This window comes from Nothobranchius furzeri, chromosome 7, assembly GCF_043380555.1.
Source record: "Nothobranchius furzeri strain GRZ-AD chromosome 7, NfurGRZ-RIMD1, whole genome shotgun sequence".
Lineage (NCBI taxonomy): Eukaryota > Metazoa > Chordata > Actinopteri > Cyprinodontiformes > Nothobranchiidae > Nothobranchius > Nothobranchius furzeri.
In genome coordinates this window covers 47,315,572-47,340,729 of record NC_091747.1, presented here as the reverse complement: position 1 = coordinate 47,340,729, position 25,158 = coordinate 47,315,572, and the positions used below count along the sequence as shown (strand labels likewise).

Genomic DNA, 25,158 nt, shown 5'->3' with positions numbered 1-25,158 from the left:
CACTCCCAACATGAATAAAAACACAACATGAATAAAAACACCATCCGTTTTCTGTCAGTGTGTCTAAAACAAACCTAAAGTCCTAAAGTCTCCGTTTGTTTATATCATTCCAGTTTTACTTTTCGGTTTTACTTTTCGGACCAATACCGATATGTTAAAAATAACTAACATCGGCTGATACCGGTATTGATGCCCGTGTATTGTGCATTCCTACTTTCTTCCAATCAAAGCGAACCTTCAGAGAACGGTGTGGCTCTATTTCTTGTTCGATGGCCGTGCCCCAGCAACAATCCACAAAAATCTTTCTTCGAGAATCTCGGACAACACACATCATCAGGATTAGTCAGGAAACATCTACAGATAAAAGGAGCCATACCTTCTCTCCATGTCAAGTCAGCAAATGACGGAGATAGAATAACTTTTAAGTTAGTGTTTCTATCACAGTTAGCATTAGTTTGCCCTGTAACCAGTAGTGCTGAGATGTGCATGCTTTTAAATTAGGATAGCACCTCTGTATTCTGTCAATTACATGTGTGATGAATGCCAAGCCAATCAGGGAAAGGGTGGGCATGGCCAGCTCTAATTTGTTTTCTTAAAAAGACAATGTGTAGTTTTTACCATGAATTTCTGGAAATATCCATCAAAACGTTGATGAAAATGAATGAAATGATGCCCGGCTGTTGAAAAATATTGGCGGCTTCATAACATGTAACCATAAAAATCAGGTCTACAATACATGGGAGTGGATCTAAGTGTCTTGGCGACACCATATTAGATGCCATGCTTCCTTCTACGGGAGCCCATGAGGACAAAATGCATTTACTGATTTGTAAATGACAGTTACAAAACATTCGTCATTCTTAAATGTTGTTGGTTTCAGTGATGAAAGAGAGTCTGATGTGCTTGTTTTTTTGCTGAAGTTTGCACTCCCCAGGGCTTTTTGACTCTAATGAGCATCCGTTGGCAAGGTCTTACTCCAACACAAAAATACTGCTTGCTTGCAACAATATAGGCATCTACCTATCACTAGGGAAAATACACACTGTCACTTTAAAGAGACAGAGCCCTAAAACAGCTCATTCTGGAAGGTACTGAAAATGTCAAGAGTAAAACTGCTGAAATCGCTTTGTGAGAGGGATTTTGTGACAAAGAAAACTTTATGGACACGTTTCGTAAACAACATGGAACTTTTATAATTAAAAAAAATTATATTTATTCTGTAAATGATGTTCCTGAATTTCAGAAGCTTATGCAAAGTTTTTCATTCATCAGCACTTTTCAGCTAATGATGCTTTTAGAGCCTCCTTCTTGGAGTTCAACACCCTTTCACGTGTCAAATTTAGTCTTTTGTTAGAGAAAACAAATCTGAATCTAATATATTTAAATAAAATTGATCATATCACATCACACATTGTTGAAAGATCTGATTTTAAACAGTTTTTTGTTAAGTTATCTGATAAGTGAGTTAGGAGCCTTTTGCGTGAATAAATCATGAACCAGAATTAAGTGACCTAACAAATACACAAACAAAATACGTCCAGGTACTGGGAAGAAAATGAGTGTAAAAGCAGCCAAGTGTCAATAAAACCTTTAAAAAACCTCCATGAAGTCTAGAAAACTGTTGATCGAGACCACTTTAACAGGGGTGACTCGAGACTTACACATTTATTTCAATTTTCAGTGTCAGCTTTGGGGAAGTTATTTAAATCAGCATTCAAAAACACCCTTTTATCTGATGCAAGCTTTAATTAATATAAATGTATTAAATGGAATTCAAGTACACTTAGGTAATTGCTGAATACTCCCACACAAACCATAAACTGCTGATTATTATATATGTGTGTTTTTATGCATAATTGGCCTCATTTATCAGAGTTTTCAGCACCATTTTCCCATTTTTATAACTGCCTCAGAGGTCTCTCTGCAGCAGGCCCAGCAGAAAATGCTGCAGGGGTCTGGATGAGTTCATTAGGAGTCCACGCCATTTATGCACAGTCACACATGAGGCAAAGGTCAGCCAGGATCACCCAGGTGGACACTGCATGTGGGTGCCACTTTGATTTCAGACTGCACTAAAACCACGCTGATTTGCCTGCAGTCTGGTAACGACTTAGAAATCATCACACTTTAGTTGTATGTTGCCAAATACAATGTCACTACAGCTTTTGTGGAGCTGGAAATATGCTCCAGATGAAGGTGGAAGTTTAGTCCTGATCACAGAGGACTCCTGGTCCTTCATCTGACACCTGAATGTCAATTTTATCCGTCTTTGCAGAAGGAAATGCAATGTGTCAAAAACCAGGAGAAGTCCCTCCCTCCATTCTTAGGAATTGTTATTCAGGTGGGTTGAATTGAAAATTCATCTGCATGGCTCAGGCTCATGATGATGTTGACATAACATTTGGTCTGACATTTCAACCCTGCTCACGCCGATCATTAGCTCTCACCACACGAAACCTCATCAAAGTGATTTGTACGAGGGAGAAAGAGAGGAAAAAGGAACAAGAAATAAATGTTTTTGATTTTTAAGAAACTCACGTTGTGAGGATTATCAGCACAAAACAAAAGAAAAGACGTTTCTGCCGATAACATCATTTCCCACAAAGGTGATATTGGATGATATTGAAGTATTGCCATTGTCCTGGAAGTCATTTCCGACCCAAGCAAGGACACACACATCCGACACACACGTCTCACACACATGACAGGATGACCGGGGTGCAGGCAATAAGCAGGGGACCAAAAGCAGTGCATTCTCACAATCTCCTGTCAGAGGGTGACAGCTCTCCATCAGTCTGCATCAAACAAGAGCGGCAGGCATACGAAGAAGAAGAAGAACGTTCTGATGGACCAGCACCAACCTGCCTCAACCTGTCGCCCTGCTGGATGTAACAAACCAAACAAACTGCCCTGCAAACTGTGTGTGTGCGCGCGCGTGTGTGTGTGTGTGTGTGTGTGTGTAAGCGCGCGCGCGTGCGTGTGTGTGTGTGTGTGCGTGTGTGTGTGTGTGTGTGTGTGTGTGTGTGTGTGTGTGTGTGTGTGTGTGTGTGTGTGTGTGCGTGTGTGTGTGTGTGTGTGTGTGTGTGTGTTGGAGCTGCAGGAGTGGCTCGAGAAGTCCAGACCGTGACAGAGTGGTCTGGCTTGTAAAACTGAGATGACGCAGAATGAAGGTTGTCTGAGGATCTTTGTGGGAAGGTGATGAAAGGACGCTCTTCCTCACCTGCAGCTTGAACCAGGTCTGCAGTGGTGACATTCTTGGGATTTGGGCCGACTCGGAACGTGAGCGCAGGACCCAGGACGCTGCAGGGGACCAGAAAGAGTAAAAACAACATGTCAGGAAGAATTTACACACCTCCTCCGCTTGTCGTTTCCAGAACATGTTTGATTTTGGCCCTCTTTTATGTTGAATTTATTTCACAGTTTTTGTTGGTTCACTCAATCCATTGTCTTACACATTTGTCCTGTACCAGAATGTTTCACCTATTTTGTAATTTGAATTGCTTTTATTTTTGATTTATTCAATATATTTACCTTCAACTGTACCATGTTCAGTGCTTTGGGCTTCCTGACAGGGTTGCGGAAGGCGCTTTATAAATAAAGCTTTGATTGATTGATTGATTGATTGATTGATTGATTGATTGATTGATTTAATGACTCAGTTCCTCCAGGGCATGACGGTTTTTGGCTTTCTGTAATTTTTTAATTCTCTGCAAAGTTGATTTTTGCTACGACCGGAGTCGCAGTAAACGGCAACGTAAATGTGGTTTTAAATTCTAGGACACCTTCAGTGTTGGAAGTAACAAAAGACAGAAATAAGTAAGACATTATGAATGTGCCCATTTCTCTCCTAAACTTGGATTAATGTTTTCCAAAACTTTAATCTCCATTCAGTTTGAACACATTTACATATTAAATCTAACTTATTAACGTTTTTCTTAATAACTTGTACCCAGCTGGTACCTCGTGCACCCTTTCCAATCTGTCGGGCCAGGAATCAGCGACAGACCTCTCTCCCTTCAGCCAAGTAAATACAGCACGTCCCCGAGGTAGGTGATCAAATAAAATCCAACCATTGCAGCACTCTCTTGGAACCCCCCACCACAGTCAAGGAGAATGAAATAACAGTGTTGTAAACGTGTAAAGAAATAACCCCACTCTTGTTGAGTAGAGCCTCTTTAACTCTCAAATGAAAAGATCTTCATTCAGTAAAAAGCTGAAACTAAAGAAAAAGGCTGTATTGGGCAGATAAAACAACAAATAAATTCTGACTAGTTCTTCATAAAAGAGGCCAACAAGGCAACGAAAAACATTTTATCCTCAGATGAGTGATGAAGACTCAAAGGAAATATCAGCAACAAATATGGCAGTAGCATGATAGGCATGTGAGATTATTTTCTTTTAGTTTAGTTAAATGGAAACATGTAATGACTGAGTCACTGAGGATCAAAACAAAGCGTGTGTAAAAATATCATCAGTGCACAAAGGCAGATGCATTGGCCCTTGAAGAGAGAGAGAGAATTTTAAATAAGAGAAATAAACATTCAGCATCGTGTCAAATATCTGGAGTATTTTTTTAAGTCTCAAATGGTTAATTTTCCTAAAACTACAGGAGCGTATACGATTCTACCTGGATCAAATGCAAATCAGTGTTTGAAAACAGAGGTTCAAAGACTCATTTAGTTCAAAATCAAAACAAGAAGGTTTTGCTAGAAAATTTTGTATAAATTTAAAACTGCAACCCACAGACAGGAAGGGATCCAATGGTAAGGATGTGCTGAATCATATCTTCCCTGATACAGCACAGTTTTGTAGATGTGTAGTAAAAGTGCTGTTACTTGAAAATGAAGTCACAGAAAAACACGTTTTATTTGAGTGTTTTGATAGTGTTTGAAATGTTACTGCTAAGTTTGATGAAATATTGTTGAAAAAGATGGTAAAGAAACTGTGATGATGATGATGATGATGATGATGATGATAATAACGACATGATGATGGCATTTGTAGCAACAGTGATGATGATGATGATAACGACAATGACAACAATAATGATGATAACAACAATTATTATAACAACGATGATGATGATGATGATGATAACAATGTTGATGATGATTTCAACAACGATTATAACAGTGATAACAACAATGTCAGTGATGACGACATGACAATTATAACAACAGTGATGATGATGATAACGACAATGACAACAATAATGATGATAACAACAATTATTATAACAACGATGATGATGATGATGATGATGATAACAATGTTGATGATGATTTCAACAACGATTATAACAGTGATAACAACAATGTCAGTGATGACGACATGACAATTATAACAACAGTGATGATGATGATAACGACAATTATTATTATAACGGCGATAGTCATAAGGACGATGTCGATAATGATGATGATGATAACGACAATGATGACGATAAGACAATTATTATAATCACGGTGATAGTCATTAGGACATTGTCGATAATGATGATGATGATGATGATAACGACAATGATGACAACAACGATGATGACGACGGCAACGATGATGATTCAATTAAATTCAATTCAAGTTTATTTATATAGCGCCAAATCACGACAAGAGTCGTCTCAAGGCACTTCACATAATAAACATTCCAATTCACAGTTCATTAAGCCAATCAGAAATAATGTTTCCTATATAAGGAACCCAGCAAATTGCATCAAGTCACTGACTAGTGTCAGTGACTATACAGCAATCCTCACACTAAGCAAGCATGCAGCGACAGTGGAGAGGAAAACTCCCTTTTAACAGGAAGAAACCTCCAGAGAATCCTGACTCAGTATAAGCAGCCATCCACCACGACTCACTGGGGATCGAGAAGACAGAACACACACACACACACACACACACACACACACACACACAATAATGTGTCTATAGTTCTATTGTGATGTCTTAGTAAATATTCTATTTGGTGATGATAAAGACAGTGATGCTGATGATAATGATAATGGAGTATGTATATGATGAAATCCATCATTTTGTAGGGAATGTTCTTTTAAAATGACAGCACAACAGCAGAGTAGCTATTTCCACCCGGACGGTTTTAGATGTAACACAGATTGACACCGGCTGCATTTCGGATCGTGATGCTAAGCTCCCAAAAGTTTCCGCATGAAATGTGTCTTTTTTTCTGGACGCAACAGGAGTATTGTCATGAAGTCATAGAAATGACATGAGCCAGACAGGAAGTGAGATGCATTTCAGCGTGGTGCGTCCGGTTGATTTCAAAATAACACCCGTGTTGCATTGTTTTTTCTGGCCTTTGTTTTATTATTAATGACAGTGATATAATTTCACAGTTCAAAAAGACGAGTGTGGCTTTTGTGCACTAGCTCCTCTCTATTTACATAGTTGTGATCATGTGAACGCAAGAGCAAATTTGGGTGTGAATGGCAGTCTATCTGGAAGCTGTATGGAACTGGAAACTGGACTGCATCCATCTCGTACTCGGTGTGAATGAGAGGTAAGCCCGATCACTGCAGTTGGGTTCATGGCAGCAAGTAAATAACACTAAAGATATTTTAAAGCAGTAATGGCTAATTTGGAAAACAAATTATCTTAAAACATTTTTTCACGTCTCTGAACAACTCGCATATGTCTAAAAACCTCTGTCAATAACACGTTCTGGACCAAAAGCAACCGTTGGACCGTTTAGTTGTCGATCTCGTTGAATTGCCGCACTTCTTTACGTTCCTGGGTCCTCCATTCATTACACACTCGCATATAACAGACCACCAGTGCTGTGACAGGTTCACCGGTCAATATCAGAGAAGGAGAAACAGCCGGCTGCTACCATTTCAACTTTAGGACAAACTACCAGAGTCCCAAAACAAAAAACACCATTTGAAGTCACGGACAACAAAAGACGTCTGGACCTAGAAAACGGCAAATTTTTCCTCTGGCAACACTGGATTCTGGTTCCAGCAGGAGCATCTCAGGGAATATATGGATGGGGAGAGGTGACTTTTCCGTGACCATGTTTACATTCAAAACCTAGCTTGTTCTGTGGATTCACTACAGCAGCTTTAAACAATAGCTACAAAAATAAACTTTTAATTTACAGCTCTATGTGCCGCAGGTGTGATGGAGTGCTAACGCTTGCCCCATTTTTCTGCACCTAAACCCTTCAGTATGTCATCATTTCTGACGTGTTTTTCCTGGAAAGTGCACATACATTTTTAGTGTACTTCCTGCCAGACTGCGCGACAGAGATTCATCAGACTGCCAGAGTGCTGCGACCCACTCTCCATCAGTCAGTTGAGCCAGGAGCAATATATGAGCCAATACAGCTCGACAGGCTGATCCAACCATGCAACAATGCATTTATGAACATGTGCTCTGTGCACATGCACACTTATGCACACACAGCTCAGAAAGAAATATGCCCTTCTCTAGCACCATCACCTGGGCTCTGCTCTCGTAAATGTCAATGTTTCCACAATCTTTACCCCCCTGCGTCAACTCTCCCTAGTCACGGGTGCACTGCCAGAGATCTCAATGCATCTGAAATTGAATTGACATATTTTTTCCCCTCCCAAGCCACACAAACACTCTTAAAACACACGGGTGGGTAAAACACAGGCATAGTTCGTAGATAAAGTTAAGATGGATAAGTTATCTGGAGGAATTCACACTCCTGTCTTATCGAATGTTTGAGCTTGGAATTCATTTTAAATCTGCTGGTGGGACACGGCGGGCATTTCTGCAGACTTGTTGGAGGGATAATGTCAGAATGTGTGTGTGAGTGTGTGTGTTCACTTTGCACAGCCTTGTGAGTGTGTGTCCCACTCCCCCTAGTGTTTCTGTAGAGTAAAACACTTACGTCATCTCAAAGAGGTGAATATCATCCTAGTTTTTAAGCACTGTTTTGTGCTGATTACGCTGAGTCTCAGTGTAATTGTGTTCAGCATCTGAATGTCTTTAAAAGAGAAAATTCTCTCCTCAGGCTGTCTGATAATACTTCAAAAATCATTTGAGTGTCTCTCCTTCTCTGCTGCCATCAGAACTCATCAGAGCGGGCGGAAACGAGAGGCCGCCGAACAAAGCGGGGTGTTGTGCTCCGAGCCGGTCAACACACATTCAGTCAGAAGCTTTCAAACACTCACCTGTGAAGCTGCGCGCCAACACGGCACAAAGAGCTTGCGTCACGTCCTTCGTCTTGACTATTTTTACATGAATGCGCTTTCATTACTTTATAAAAGTGAGGGAAGGAAAAATTTGAGGTAAACAAACAAAACAAAAACTCCATTTTTTCTTTTTGTCTTCTGAATGGAAACCGTGTAGATTTAAGGTATAAACACACTTTTAGAAAGCTTCTTTTAAGACGGTAGCTTTTAAATACTGTGATAAAAAATTGTCACCTTGCAGCTAAAATACTTTAATGCATATTGTGTCATTCAAATAAATACAGGCCTAGCTCTTCTCTGGTCGCCTGGGCACATGTCGTAAACAGATGTTCTGATTGGCTAAGCCACGGATGTTAAAGCAGAAATATGGAGTTTTGGTTGGACAGCACCATCTAGAGATGGAAAGATGCATAGCACTCTCATCCCTTCTCCCTACTTCTGTGATTACAACTGAAAGCAACTTGTTACTGAAAGTATACCTCTAACCAACAGAGCTAAAAAAATACTACGTTTATTATTCTCACATTATGCTGTTTATTTATAAAAAAGTTTTAAAGACTTACTTGTCCATAAGAAGTGTTGCCAACTCTGCATCAGGTACCGCTGTGATTGACATCGGTACCAGATGTCGTCGGCCATTTTTACAAGGTTTTGAAAAATGGTCATAAATGTTTTTTTTCTTGTCTTTCATTTCTAAAATAATACTAAATAAACACTCGATACCATTACATATTCATTCAGTTATAACTCATTCACTGCCAGCCGTTTCCCGATCAGAAAAGCCCTTCGCTGCCAGCGTTTTTCAGCGTTTTCGCTGTTTTTTTAAGAGTCACAGAACGTTGTGCGCTAAGATGATGTCAACACCAAAACTACCAAAACAAAAAGTAGATTCTCCTCTTACATCAGGAAGAATCCGCACGTTTTGAGTGTTCTACGTCCTTTGTCGAACTGTGATCGGCAGAAGCTTTTCCGGTTCGCGCCTCACTTTTATTTATAGCAGCGGCCCAAAACGATCTCCTAACACATGGATTCTCTGCCTCCTGATCATGTGACGTGTGACGTATGCAGATGAAGATCGGCTTTAGAGCTGGGGTGTTTGTTCTCACGGTGCGGGGGCTCGTTCCGATGCCCACACAGTAAAAAAATGCAAATGACAACTTTAGTCGTCAATGGCAGTGAATGAGTTATTAATATTTAGTCCAAACAAGCTGACCAGTGTGCAAGTGACATATTAACGCTACAATTAAAAAATTTAGGAACGTTTAACTCGCTGTGGCCCAGACGCACAGTCTCACACCTTCCTTCTGCTCTGGGTAAACCTAAACTGCGTAGTTAAATGTCTCTATAGGGGCAGACTGAGGAGGATCCAGTCATGAGGTTCTGGACTTTAGCCTCAGAGAGAATCATGTTTTTTAAATGTTCTAGAGCAGTGGTTCCCAAACTTATTTAGCCGCGCACCCCCTTCTATGTCCCGACCATGTCGACGCACCCCCCAGCCCCCACATCAGGGCATGGCTATATATATATATATATATATATATATATATATATATATATATATATATATATATATATATATATATATCAGACGTCAAGCTAAATAGACAGGGTTAAAAAAATATGATCGACCTTATCCCCATCACTTTCATTTTTTAAATAGTAATTAATAAACATTCGATACCATTACAATTTCCTTTGATTTGATTTTAAATAAATATTTAGAGTGCCCAGGTAGCACATAAACAATGCAATTTAATGGTTTTCTTAAAGTAGGAATGCTTAACCTGTGCAGCCAGAGCGCTCTCCTTCCTTCTGCTCTGCGTATTCCTGAACTGGCCACCTACTTGTGCGTAATCAAATGTCAATAGGGGACAAGATATAGCCATGATGTTCACTTTTACCTCAGACCGACTTTTTGCTGTTTTATGGTGTGGCTGAATCTGCGATCCGCTTCCACACGGACTGGAATAACAAATGCAGCAGTAACGTTCATGAGGAGTCACTGGCTGGAGTGGACCCGACTTTAATACGTCATCCCAAAATAGAAGCTAATATCTTAATGTGGCCTTGAATGACAAATGTTATAAAACCTCAAAGGTTTTTATCACAGACGAGGCAGCGCTCATTTCTGTCTTCAGTCTGACGGCGCGCCGGAGTTTGCGCAGCGTGCATGCTTATTGAATTTGTGTGTGTGTGTGTGTGTGTGTGTGTGTGTGTGTGTGTGTGTGTATGTGTGTGTGCGCTCGCGCGCGACACAGCTCCATGGAGCTTGGTTTATGCTTGACGCATTCACTTTCCGCTTGGTGATGCGGCTCGCGGATGGAACGCGCTTCACAACTTGCAGAGTTTAAGTCACCGCGTCTCGTTATTGGTGTTATTTAAACCAATGTTGTAAAATGACTTCTGCCCAGCCCAGATGTGCTCACTTGTGCACCCGTGAGCCGTGGTTCCGCTGGAACGCGTCTGACCTCTGACAGACGCACTCTGAACTCCAGATCTTCAGCGCGCTGTTAATAGCCTGAATGGGAATCATTTCTTGATTTATTTTGTTACATCCACAATGTTCTGTGTGTGAGGTTTACAATGTCAGAACACCTGCATGAGACAGGGTGTTAATTACAATCTGCCAGAATGACTCACCACCTTCAGATTCCTCCAACACCGTTAAAAATGATCAATTCCAGAACATATCGGTGTGCGCAGGCCAGAGCGCTGAAGCTCGGCGCATTGTTATTATGAAGCTAGGGCACATGCGGAGAACACGCGCGCAAAAATATACTTGTTTTCAATTACATTTATTGGGCCCACTTACTTTTTCTTTGGCCCACCCACAAATGAGTTTCTACGCTAATGGTGACATATGACAGACTTCTCTGAGCTCCGCAGCCATTACACTTTTCACCTCGCGCACCCCCTAGCGGCAGCTCGCGCACCCCCGGGGGTGTGCGCACCACACTTTGGGAATCCCTGTTCTAGAGGATGAATCTGTGCTCCGCTCCCACACTGGAGACAAAATAACAAGTGCTAAGTCTGTTTTAAAATCAGAGACTGTTGCTCCAAATGAAATAACCAGAATCCATTAAGATCCTGTTAATAAAGAAGCTTCAGTGGGAAGAAATCCTTCTGGATGATTGCACTGCACTGGTCTCTCCGAGCTCCTGTCCACTTGCGAGCGCAGTCGAGAACGGTGTCCAAGTGTGAGATGATGCTCTGATGGGAATCGTTTCTTGATTCGTTTTTTACTGCAGCGATGTTCTCGGTGCGTAACATTTAAAATGTCTGCGCACATGCATGAGTCGGAGGTGTGTATTGCAATCTGTCAAAATGACTTCAGATATTAATGTCAATGTTAAAAAATAACAGTCAAATGCGGAAATTATTAGTTATGGCTAAGCTGTACTTATTTCAAATGACTTTGGTCTCTAAAACAGGGGACGGTGTTATCAAAATACTTTCATAAATTTCTAAAAAAATCATTTATAATTACTGAAAGGAGGGAAACCAGATTGCTGCACCTTACCTACTGCAGGCAGCTTTCTGAATGGCCTCATATTTAAAATATGAGCTTACTTTTACTTTAATATTCAACATTTCAAAGCAGCTCATGTCAACGTTGTTTTATAAACCTTCACAATTTTGTATTTATTTTAGAAATCCACATAAATAACGAGATATTTTGCATGAAAGCTTTAATAAATAATATTAGCATGAACCAGATTGGAGCTTTTTCAAGATGACAGCTCTTAGGTGTACATTGCCTAGCTGTTAGCTCATCAGTCCTGAATAACATAAACTATTTTTCAGGATTGAGGTTATTATTATTTGTAACTTTAACATAAAAACACATTTCAAAATGGCTGAAACCTCCCTTAAACCCTCTCTGAGCTGGACAAAACCACTTCCTGTATTGTTTGTTACATTGTTATTATTTATCATGCATCATTTATCATGTAACATGTAAGTCAGGAAACATATTAGGATCAACTTTGATCGAAACGTTAACTATCAGGCATCATTTTGAGGCAATTTTTAGAATGATAAACTAAAAAAACAGCAAAGGAAAAAATGTTCTTATATAAAAGTCTTTATACTGATTTGTTATTTTAGACTATTTCTTCACACCACATACAGTGTGTCGAATCAGGGTGCTGAATTTGATTGGATCTTTTATAGCCACAGTAAAAAAAAGCACACCAAGTAAGGAACAGTTTAGCTAACCTATCATTCTGTATAAAATAGCCTGCTAACGACACATACACCTACACACCATTAAATGAGTCAGTCAGGCTGGAATGAAAGCTATTTTAACATTTTCGCAGCACTTTGAATTAATACAAGAACTTTTTGCCTCATTTACATGAGAAAAGCGACCTTTCCCCAGGAAAAAGCACAATAATGTCACAGGCTTTTTCATCAGAATCAAGATAATAACATTAATCCCTGCTTGCGTCAGGAGTTAATTCGGAGTGATGTGAAATGACAGCTGGAATAACAAAATTAACTAAAATCAGTGCCAGTGTGATGACACAGCCGGGTGTTCTGGCTCATCAACACTAACCATGGAGATCTGAATGCGTCTGCGGTTGTGTTCTTGTTGAATTCACTGTGTTTTATTCAGCAAGTGAAGCTGAATTTTCTGCATTCCTACTGCAGAGTAGTGGTCTGTTTTGTTTCTATTTAAATGCTGCGGGTGTTACTGAGCCACCCAGACTTCACTTTTCCTCCAAGAGCATTTCAAAGGACTTGTCAGATCTTAGCCGAACACACCTCCTCTGCCTCCTACATGGTCTGACACCAAACGTACAGAGGAATCATGGTAGAAACACATCACATCACTCTGGGTTCAAGGACAGTTCAGCTGCTCATTAATATATTAACCACCCCCTGCTGGACTGCTGTCCACTGCTACTTCCACAGTTTTCTTTCTTTTTCTCTAAACTAAGAACTGTTTGAATACTAAACTACTTCTTTTTTCGACAAGAGTTGTACATGAAAAGGGACTGTGGAGACATCCGTGTGTGCCTGGAAGTAATTAGGCCTGATTTCTCTCATCGCACAAAGCCAAAAACTCCTAAAGGTCAAAAACACAACAAAAAAAATCTCTTGCAGAGTGACACTCGTTTCTTTTTTTTTTTTGTACACACGATCCTTCTAGTTGCTGAGAAGTCTTCATCCTTGTTCTACCCTTAAATGCTCCACAAAAGCTATTAGAAGTACTTTAAAGGTGTCCTCCTAGAACAGTGTTTCCCAGCCCTGTTTTCCATGTCTCTGCTTCAGCACCCCTGATTTACATTGGCTCCTCAGGAGGACCTCAAGTGCGCAGATGCCTGTTAATCACTCATTCATTTAACTCAGGTGTGTGGCAGCAGAGAAGCACTGGTGTTTAATACGGCAACGTGGAAAGCATGCAGGCCAGTGTGCCCTGAGCACCAGGGTTGGGAAACACAGTCCTAGAATTTAAAGCCACGTTTACCTTGTTGTGGTTGAATATAGGCAGCTTGGGGTGTCTACTGTAGCACACCAAAAAGCCTGCTGTCCTGTGTAAATTAGTAATGTTGTAACAATGAGAAAAGTTGGCTCAACACGTCATAAATTTAGACACACCCTTAAATCTGATTGTTCCCACTCACTTCAATATCAGCAAAATATGAGCGTTGGTGGCAGTAATGCTAACCACTGAGCAACAAAGCTCTGAGCTACTGCTAAAGTTAAGCCTGATTCATGCTTCTCCGTCTGCGTCAGTGTGGAGACACGCAAAGTCCTTGCGGGCCTGCTGGAGAGCTCCGCATGGACGGACGGAGTCAAGCTCTCTTTTCTAAACATCCGTCTGTCGAGCAGACAACGTAAGCTTGTGATTGGTCAGGACGCCGCTGTCGTCCACACCGCCGCCATTGCGCCCTCAAAAACATAAAGAGAGCCGAGGATAACTAGCGGCAGACATGGAGCAGCTTGAACAATACCTCACAAAACAACTCTAAAAACATGAACGTTTAATTTCCCGTGACTGGATGAGTGAAAAGATGCGCAGCAAGCGTTTTATCTGTGGACGGAAATGACAGGAAACGTGGGTTTGGAGGTGGCGAGCGCATGAAGAGGTGGAGGAGGATGAGAGACAAATTTTTCTGTGTTAAAAAGTCTTTTATATACAAAAAAACACAATATAAACACACTCTTGGACCGGATACATGACAGGATACCACAGAACAGCGCTACGCCCTCTGTTGTCCTGGTGGGGAATTGCTTTGCAACGCTCTCCAGGACACGGAGAAGTATGAGGGCAAAACGCTTCCGTCAATCCGTGCGTGTCAGTCCCTTGCAGAGCTGATGGAGAAGCATGAATCAGGCTTTAGTCTGAGCTACTGCTAACATTAGCCCAAGCTACTGATACTACTGCTAACACTAGCCCGAGCTACTGCTAATGCTAGTCCAAGCTACTACTAACACTTGCCCAATCTAGTGCTAAAACTAGCTATATGAGGTCCTGTGTTTTGGCACCATTTGTTATAGTTTAAGGTCTGAATAAAGCTCCTTTCTTGTTTGAATCATCTCCAATTATCAGATCTTACTTTTCTGGTTTTCTTTACTTCCGGGGAGGAAGACCGGTAACACTCTGTTTCTGATACACTCCCAAAAATACCATTATTCAGTAGGTTGGTTTTAAATGGATTTATATTGAAAACAAACAACACACCTTAACACCTTGGGCTCCTGGGCCATCGTGAACCCCAATAAGGTTTCATATACAAGGTTTCATATATATGAGGCTCAAAGGACAGTTTCTATTTGTTACAAAAAAAAAGCCTTGGTCTAGCACACCTGTGTCCAGTCATCTGTTATTTAGTGTATAACTTGTGATCTAAGAGGTAAATCAGTGCTGTTTGGTGTGTGTGTGTGTGTGTGTGTGTGTGTGTGTGTGTGTGCGTGTGCGTGTGCGTGTGCGTGTGCGCGTGTGTGTGTGTGTGTGTGTGTGTGTGTGTGTGTGTGTGTGTGTGTGTGTGTGTGTGCGTGTGTGTGTGTACGTACGAGAGCTGGGTGAGATCAGTAGCGTGAAGTTTCAGCCTCTGAGTCAGCCGCTCCATCAGAACGGAAGCCCGCTCATTGGTGAGGGACCTGGTAGAGACACAAAACACGGCTAAAATTAAGGTTCGGAGCCTGAAACACCATCGATGTGCACAGAAATTCAGCCACTAAAGAGCTTTTTTTTTGTTATTATTTTCCAGGAGATGCTGCCACCACTCTCTCAAAAATGGGTCATTGCACACAAGCAAACGCTACGGTTGTCTGAACGGATGTGCTGTGAAAATTTGCACGTTGCAGACAGACACTAATAAACACACACGCAACTGTGCTGAGGGAAAAGGGATCAGCTGCCTCTCCAGGCTTGGTAAATCACCTGCTTTTTGCCAGCAATGAAACAAACAATAAGGTGCAAATGGAACCTGCATGAGGTGTAATGGCTGTATCATATGGACACTCCTTCCTCTCCTTCCTCATCTCATCTCTCTTCTTCCTCCACACTGACTTTCTCTGCCGTGCGCGCCCGCTGACTCAGACTGAAATGCGATAAGGCGGCGTACACAAACACACGCACGCGCCCTCACGGCAAGATGAGAATAATAAGGTGCAAATGGAATGGAGGTGAAGTGTAATGGTGGTCTGATAAAGCCATGCCTCATCTCAGCTCAGAACACAGCTGCTTTCTCACTCAGAGGGTAAATCGCCAAAGAAATAGACCAAACAAAGGCAATCTGCAGGCCGGCGCGTCACAGACAGGAAACGAGAAGACCATCCTCACCGAGAAAGCTACTTTATTGCCGACAGCTTAACCTGGAATCACTGCAAATCGCAGCTGAGTGAGTGCAAGGTGACAAGCACCCAAAAAAGTCATGGATCATAATGAGGCCCTGTTGAAATTTTGTAGCCACTCAATAATAGAGAAATGGGAAATAAACAGGGAAACAATTTCACGGAGGGCTGGGTATTGAGTGCAATATCATTTACAGAGTGTGTGTTCAGCTTTCAGACAATATTGCACCATTTTGAGTTAAATAAGGACTCTGAAGCGGACATATTTAAGTCAGAATCATGCAGAAATGTTTTGCTAAGGCTTGTCTTTTCACTATCGGAACAAAAAAAATTAAACGGCTGATTTGTTTCTTTTTCTTTTGTTTTTCAAGGCTTTTAGAAGTTTGAAGCTTCACCATAGTGATTCTAGACACGTCCACATCCCTCTGCGGTAATTCTAGCAACTGGAGAGCTCCAGGAGTGACTTGATTGTTGATGCTTGCACTTTTCCCCCTTGGGTTTTTCTGTCTCTTTCTCCTGCATTCATACCTTTTCCAATCCCACCACCCCACATACCCTTTTTTTCCCTCTGCCACCAGTGCAATGTCAGGAGCTGTTGGATAAGCAGGCTTGTGTGGAATCGCTGCGGGGGGATGACAACAGTGCAATCATGAGGTCTGCAGCAAACGCAGAGACACCTCTAAAGGCCAAATGTAGGTGTCCACTAAGTGGGCGGAGGACAGACAAGTAGGAGGTGAAGATATTTCACTTAGAAGGTGACTTATGTCCTCATATATATATATATATATATATATATATATATATATATATATATATATATATAGTATGTGTTAATCTGCTGTTTCTATCTGTGCAGCAATAAGATGATGACTGTACTTACATCAGTCCTTTATGAGGCTACGCGTGTTGAGCAGGTGAAGGACAACCAGCTGACACTCCACTTGATATCGCCATAAAGGGATTTGAGAGAGCGCCAGGGGCAAAGGCACAGTCGATAGAAACTTATCTCCGCTGAGTGAAAGGTACAAGCGAAGGAGAGGCAGAGAGAAACTTGGCCGCACTTTCTCACAAAGTATCTTCATTAAGGCTGTGATACAGCGCTGTAATGCTCTCACGCCGAGGGATTTATCATCTCTGCTTTTGTAATCAGGTGCAGCGCGTACAAAAGATTTCAACCCACAGCATCCTCTCCCATAAAGACGAGGATATGTAGGTGGCTCTGACAGAAACCGAGCCTTTTAAAAGGTAGTTCTAAGTAAGCAGACACATGCTTGGTATTGAAGTACTTGAAAGAGGTCCATTAGTGTGTCAGAAGCAAAAAAAACTATAATATAAAGCAGCAATGAACATCAAAACATTAAGAACAAGAGGGGGGCTTGTACTACTGCTGGGGCTGCTTTTAAAATCACAGGATTTTAAAAACACAAAGGTAACCAAGGAGACTCCAATACCTTTATTTCTACATTGCTGAGGACTGCAGCCATATGTGTCGTTTTGTTTTATACTCAGAACCCCCAAAGTAACCCTCGTATTCATGAAATCCAAGAAAGTGGTTTATTTTCCAACAAAATTTCTGAATTTTGCCAAAAAATGGTCAGAATCCAAAAAAATATATTTTTATCTGTTAAAAAAATGTAAGCACACATTATTTAATTGTAAGGTTTGAGATATCTGGATGTAATTAAATTCACTGAGTCTTTCCTCGGATTTTTATATTGGGGTGGCTACTTAAAGAATATAGGTAGCCTAAGTGCCCATCTACTTCCTGGGGCCCATCTTCAGACCCCGGAAGAATAAGAAAATGAATGCAAGCCAATGGAGCTATAAAAGCTATTAATCCTGTTTGGTACATGCCATGGGTTTCATATGTGATGTCCATGAACTTTAAAGACTCATTCTGATGCCAAGAAAGTGCTTATTTTCAAACGGGGGCAAAAGTTATTTTAGGTTTTGTGTGAAAATATGTCCAGGACCACGATTGTGCCTCAACAAATTGACGTCTTGAACCAGACACAGAGAAGAGCCGAGGAAAAATGGCTGTAGGATCAGCCATCTTCAAACTCTTCCTTCAGGATTAAAGAACCACCTTAAATTTTGCCATGCGGTAAGTGTGCTGGGGCAGAAGAGATCCCGTGGAGACGTCATATATATACGACGTGCCGATGTTTGAATTTTAGTTATCGGAAAAATTAAGTTTCATAAAAAAAACTTCTGGTCATAAAGCATTTATAATTAAAATTAGTACCTTCATCAAGAACATGTTTAAAAGCACAGATTCATGGTCCGAGTGGTCCCGATGTACTCCTGAGTAAACCAGAGCACTCAGAACACACCACACATGGTAGGATTATCTGATAAGATTATCTTTACAGTTGTTATGGTAATAATGCACAGTTTTAGGATTGTCAGAAGGGGAGTACCAGTTAAAATTGTCATCCTACCATGTTAAGAGCCTGCTGATCAAATTCAGAAAACAATGAAGCAGTTTAGTCGGTTTTCTGTGTAAAAATAATAAATTCTCCTCATTTTCTTTCATCGTTGTAAAGCCAGTCCACATTGGCAAACAAATGAGTGAAAATAACATTTAATCTAATTTATTCTAACAGGGTATATTCCTATTTGAAGCCTCCATATTCAGTGCATAAGTAATTGCAAGATATCCTTTAGATGATAAAACTTGATGCGTATCTATGAGGGATCCCACTCACTCTGAGCCGGTGATAATGTAGCCAAAGTGTCTGTCCTTCCCTCTGCTGGAAAACTCCTTCACTCCCACGTGGACCAGCTGGGTTTTGATTTTCATGTCCTCCTTCTGTGGCTCCTCTGGCTGCTGGTGTCCCGCTGGGGCCTGATCCGCCTGCATCCACCTCTCAATCTCAGAGTCAGACCCCCCTAGTGGACCAGTCAACCGCAGGGACCCTTCCTTTTCGGGAACGGTCACAACCTTCTCCTCGGAGAGGTGAGAGGCGGGGACCTCACCCTGCATCGTCCTGCTGTGGACGCTCTCCAGTCCAACTAATTTCTGGAGTGGAGCTGTTGGCCCGCGGTTGACTCCTGGAGCATCACCAAACGGTTCCATATTGAGGTAGTCCAGCAGCTTGGAGAAGAAGGCTGAATGCTGTTTGGAACAAACAAACAAATAATAAGAATGTTTTTACAGTTCTTTACTATCACTTGCCTTTCATGTGTCTGATGAGACATGAACTTTAAAAATCTGTTAAAGTAGCATTTATCATGATCGAAACAAAGGCTTGGACATAACTCCCTCCCTGAGAAACCAATTTATTTTTGAGCAGAGTAATTTAAAAATTCACCTCGTCTATGGACTCTTTGGTGACACCGTCTATTTGTTGGCCTGGAAACAAACACAATGTCCGTAGGAAGAAAACAGGTTTGCCTTTTTGTACAGCAAAAACAACAAACCGTTGTGACTCTAAATCAAAGACTCAGAAATACATCTGGGAGCATTTCGTACACGAACAAAGCCTTGCAATAGCATTTATACATGCACAGCATCTTGCAGCTTTGCATAAATAGAATACAGTCTTTTCTTATTATTAATAATTCTCAGGAGCAAAAACCAACCTTGCTGCTTCATTTTCAGCATTTCTTTCAGACCCTGCTCTTTCTGTGATTTCACGTTTTGGTCTTGATTTAGAATCATTGCTGCCGGTGGCTCCTTGCTATCCTTCGTCTCCCCTCTGGAGTCAGTGGCTCCTGGCCCTGGCTCCTTATTGACCTTCTGCAGAGCTCCTGTGATGACCTCAGCCAGGTGGTCCAGGTCGTTGCCCATGAAATCCTCCATGTTGATGCTGTGCCTCCCCAAATGGTTCACCGCATTTCGGAAAAAATGCTCTGAACAGACAAAATAAGATTAGATCGACAAATAAACAATACAAATGTGCTGCAGAAAGTAAGCATGAATAGAAATCGGCCCCATCATACCATCCACGGCACTAGGAGGCTCTTTTGCGGCGAGTCGGTTTGAGCCAGCCTTGAAGAGCAGTCTGTTGAGATCAGGCTGTGTCGTTTTGGAGCCAAAAGCAGCCTGTGGCTCTGCATGATCGCTTTGCACAGGCTGCATGTAGCTGAGGTAGTGAAGCTTCCCTTTGGGCCACGCCGCCTCACCACCTGAGATGCCCTGCTGAGTGCCTGACGCCCCGGAAAGAAGCTGCTCCAGATGGTTGGAGAGGAGCTTGCTCTTGTCCTGGCTGGAATAGGATGTGCTGAGCTTGGGGTGTCTGCCTTCTCCACTTTTGGAGATGACTTTGGTGACTGGAGGATGACCAGCCCCTTTCTGAAGGCTGTAGATGGTGGTCTCCTTCCAGCCCTGCTTTGGTTTTGGCTGGGACGGACTATCGGTGTTGATATCTTCATTCTGCAATAAAAAAAGATGTGTTTCACCCTTTACTGTCAAGGACCACAAGCATTGCTCAACGCAACGAAAAAATATTTATGCCTAAATAACAGAGCAGTCAGTCAGAGAGGAGCCATAAGACCAGAGGACAGCAGCAGGGATGTTGAGGGTCTTCATCAGAGATTTGAACTTGTTAGAAAAAATAAAAAATAAAAAAATAAACAAGGCAGGCATCAGAAAGAAATAAAAAAGAGAGGAGGTATTTTTATATAATACCACTCAAGATAAAAATCACAAGGCACTCACAAGAATGAAAAAAATTGAAATAAAATAAATCACAATAAGAAATCAGGAGGACATTTTTGGATAGAAATGCGAGAAAAAATGACTAAAATCAAATGAACATGTGTAACGTCCAAAAGGGTCAATTTTCACCTATATATTGATCAACATAATAACCTTTCATCTACAGCATAAATACACTCTCTGTTTGGCCTTCCAGAACCAGAAGGTTCTGCTCAGTGTGTGTAGACATTCCATGAAGACAAAACATTCAAACAAACCTTCTCTCCCAAGGTCCGACACTCTCTGCATGAATGCCCGACGTCAACATTATTCACCCTGAACAAGTCAAGACTCCATGACTTTTACAACTAACAAGCTTACAATAATCATATGTGATGAATAAACAAGATGTTCAAATGAAATGTTTGAATAACCTGTGCTCAAATCAATGAATTTAAAATTAATATTGTTCTTACAATGATCCATTTATATCACAAATCAGTATGTGTTTGATTTAACAAGTTAATCGTTGTTTACACATTACAATAAGATACATATTAAGGTTAAAAACATCTTGTATCTGAAGGAAGACGTGGCTTTCTGAGGGATGATGGTAAATACCGTATTTTCCGGACTATAAGCTGCTACTTTTTTCCCACGCTTTGAACCGTGCGGCTTGTAATGAGGTGCGGCTTTACTGAAGATTTTCCTTCACCTGCCAGGGGGCGCTTTAGCAGAAAGTGAAACAGGTGGAAGTCAAAAGTGGAAACTGAAGAAAGTGCTCATTTTAATTTAGCACATGTAAGCAGCTGGCACGACGAAGAATTCTTTTCAAATCCATACCCCCTCATCATGGTACCTACACGTATGAGTTCATATGATGCCGCATTTAAGTTGAAGGCCATCGATCTGGCAGTAAAGGAGGGAAACAGTGCTGCCGCACGTAAGCTTGGCATGAATGAATCCATGGTCCGGCGCTGGAGACGGCAGCGGGAAGAACTCATTCAAGCCAGCTTCACCCGGGGATGATGACAGCGACACGGAGAGCGACACTGACATCGCCACAGAAAAGGTATGTGACGAAGCTCTTCTGAGGCTGTTCAACTCCGACACTGAAGAAGAGAACTTTAACGGCTTTAGTGCGCAAGAGGAAGATGAGAGCGAATGACTTTTTCTGGTAGACAAGTGTGTTTTATTTACTAACCAGGCATGTTTAGTGTGCAGTTTTTATTTTCTAATCATCCAGGGCTTATTAATGCTGTGTCAGCGCTGTTCTTTTCTTCTAAACATGCACATTACCGGTGATAACGCGTCAGTTCTGTTTTTATTTTATAACCATCCAGAAATATGAATGCTATCAGTGCTGTTTTCTTTTCTAAACTTGCAGGCACGTTCACAAACACGCACACACACACACACACACACACATATATATATATATATATATATATATATATATATATATATATATATATATATATATATATATATATATGTGTGTGTGTGTGTGTGTGTGTGTGTGTATGTGTGTGTGTGTGTGTGTGTGTGTGTGTGTATGTGTGTATATGTATATATATATATATATATATATATATATATATATATATATATATATATATATATATATATAGTAGTTTTAGTCTGTGCACTTGTTAAAATGACCATACAAACTGAATGAAATATTTTGAATCTTGTATTTTCGAAGAAATGTGATTACATGGCGACAGGAAGTGCCCCAGATTGAACTAAACGTGCTAAAGGTAGCAACACTTAAACTAGCCTGAGAAATAAATCAGTGTGGTGTCAGACTGAAGTAAGGGTTCCTTAAATTATGTTGTCTTGTTGCTTTTTAGAGATAGTAATTATCTACTTCATTCTTTACTCTGCTCAGACTAGCTGTTAGCTTATCTATCTGGTCACGAATGATCTATTATTCCAAAATGAGGTATTTTTAAGAGTTATCTGAGGTGATATATACATTTTTCATAATTATCAAAATTAACTCTGATTCATAATATATGAACCATTATTTTAAGCGCTGAATAATACATGTTAGCTTGCTCAAACACGTTACAAGGACAGGATCTGAAAAGTATGTTAGCCTCAACAACAGACTTCAGACATTTTCTGTTTATCTCTTGAGCAGCATTTGTAACATGATCCATTTTCTACCTGGTCTGGGTTCTTCAGCAGCGTTTTATTTGCTCCACGAGGACATCAAATGGGCTGCACTGGGTCAGCATCAATGTGACAAGCTTTAGAATAAAATGAAAGGCAACCTGGGCTCCACGAGGCAGGGCAGGATATGAATAGGGATTCCAGATCAAAGACAACTGCCCTTGGAAATTGCATTATGGAAATCCCAGATGAGATAGTGTCACTCAGAGTAATTTCATGCATTTCCACACCACACAACACAACTTTAAAAGCATATTCCCACGGTTTGAAAAGTAGCAGCAATATCTCATCTAGAAAGGAGAAAATGAGTCAAAGTTGGCCATATGACTTTATACTTCACACATAATTAAAAACATATCTACATCACAATGAGATGCTGTATACACTGGCATTTAGAGGCCATTTCAGCATCTGGCTGTGTAGCCAGAGTTGAGGCTGGCACCAAACTGTGTGATTTTGTCCTTTCTTCTCTTTTTGACTTTGTCCTGCGAGGACGAGGAATCATTCTCTGCATCTGAGTCATAACGGCCCACGCACACAGCATACGGTCCATCCGATGCTCCGAACAACATTATTATCCAAGTCACTGCAACACTAATACCAGCTCTCTCCCTCGGTGCCATTTTCTGTCTTTCAAATGTATACAGGGAAAATGTCAGTCTTTCCAAGCCCGGCATACTGAGAGACCATAATGGCATTAGCGCAGCAAGACGGAGGTGCTCTGCCATTCATGCTAACCATGTTTGCCTCCTTCCATCAAGCTACACAACAAAGGAGCTCATTTCATCAATAAGGAAGGCCCTGAACTTTTCAACTTTGCATTATGGCTCCACTGACACAGCAGCGGGAAGCGGCTCAGCTATGAGGGGTTCAGAGCACATTTCACACAAAGCCGGGCGCTCATCCTAAATATGAGAAGTGAATAATGTAAAGAGGTGATGGAGGACCTTTGTGTAAAAAGGGTCCCTGCTCAGTGGGAGAGAGGGAGAGGACAGAAAGGGGAGACAAAAGAAAAGACAGAATGATGAGGGAAGGGACAATAAATGACACTTCAGCAAAAGGGACAAGACAGGAAGATGTCCTTTCAGTTATTAGATGGTGAATGTTTTGTTTACTTTGAAATCCAGAGGAGCACTGCTGGTTTAAAAGAATTAAGCATTTTACCCACTTTCAGCTATTACTTTCAAACTGGTTTCAGTGGTTCTTGAGACATAAACTTGAGCAGCTTCACAATGGACATCACTCTGTAGTTCTGGCCTAGCATCAATAAAAAGCACAAGATGAAGATTTTTGCTGATTTGTTGGCATCGTGGCAGAGCCTGGGCGTAAAAGTAAGGGGGAAATATGTTAGAAAGCTTAGAAACTAAAACCGGAGTGAACGTCGGCCTTGTTTCAGAGAGCTAAAGGAGGCTACAAAATCACGGACTGATAGTAACCTGGTGTTGTTGCTACTGGACTTGTAGTTTATACTTAATAGATTATCACTTGGCTCATGTTAGAAATAGCTCTTTGTTAGCAATGGCAACTTTTGCTTTTGGCTTTGCCCAGACTGTGGAAAATATCCTGTATAAAGTTTTGGGTAGGCTTAAATTAGTTCAAATTGAGCCTATAACCTTTTGGTCGTAAACCACAAGCAAGTGTGTTGGCTCTTTTATGTGAATAATCAGGAATTGTGTTTATGGCTTTCTTGTTTTTTCTTTGGTTGTGGCACGTGCATATGTTGTGGCCGAATAAAGAAATATTAACAACAGCAGGTTAGGGCAGTGTTGTTTACAACAATTGTAATTCTGCTTTTCACCAGTAGGAGGGAGAAGTGGGAAACAGTTTTTGTGTTACTTTAATATCTGACCTTTAAACTAAAAAAGTGCAAAGCTACAAAAATATGTCTGAAACTTTAGTTTTTACATTACAAATAAAAATAAAAATGATAAAGTAATCTGACTGTTGTTAAAAAATAAAATCATGAAAAACACATTTAGATGAACAAGTTACCATAATATGTTGTACTATTATAATCTGTTTATTTTGTAAGCCAAAATTTTCGAGCAAAATGAGCAAAATGTTTGCAGTCCAAGATTTAATAGCTTGTAGTGCCATTATTTTATTTATTTACTTATTTATTTTTGCAGGAATAACGTGAAATAACCAATTTAGGATCTGATTAAATCCTCTCACATGAATTGTTTGGATTAAAAACATAAAGGATTTTCCAGTTCAGTTCTAAATGGTCATATCTTTCATACCAGCACTCATGAAATCCAATAAAAATCGACTCCAAAAGATTTCAGTCTGAGCCCACATCCCTCTGATGTTTTATAATCACACAAGTCTTTCTTTATTCTTTTAGTTATTG

General features: G+C 40.8%; 1 protein-coding gene across 1 annotated transcript in view; it reads right to left on the bottom strand.

Annotated features, from left to right (window-relative positions):
- The window catches only part of ptprn2 (protein tyrosine phosphatase receptor type N2), a 183,420-nt gene that overhangs the window by 106,610 nt on the left and 51,652 nt on the right, over window positions 1-25,158 (bottom strand). The window contains exons 5-10 of the mRNA XM_015954635.3: window positions 19,931-20,363; window positions 19,571-19,840; window positions 19,300-19,340; window positions 18,694-19,103; window positions 15,203-15,289; window positions 3,221-3,300 (exon numbers count right to left, since the gene is read on the bottom strand). Coding sequence (XP_015810121.3) covers window positions 3,221-3,300; window positions 15,203-15,289; window positions 18,694-19,103; window positions 19,300-19,340; window positions 19,571-19,840; window positions 19,931-20,363 — 1,321 coding nt within the window. The remainder of the gene's footprint in view (window positions 1-3,220; window positions 3,301-15,202; window positions 15,290-18,693; window positions 19,104-19,299; window positions 19,341-19,570; window positions 19,841-19,930; window positions 20,364-25,158) is intronic.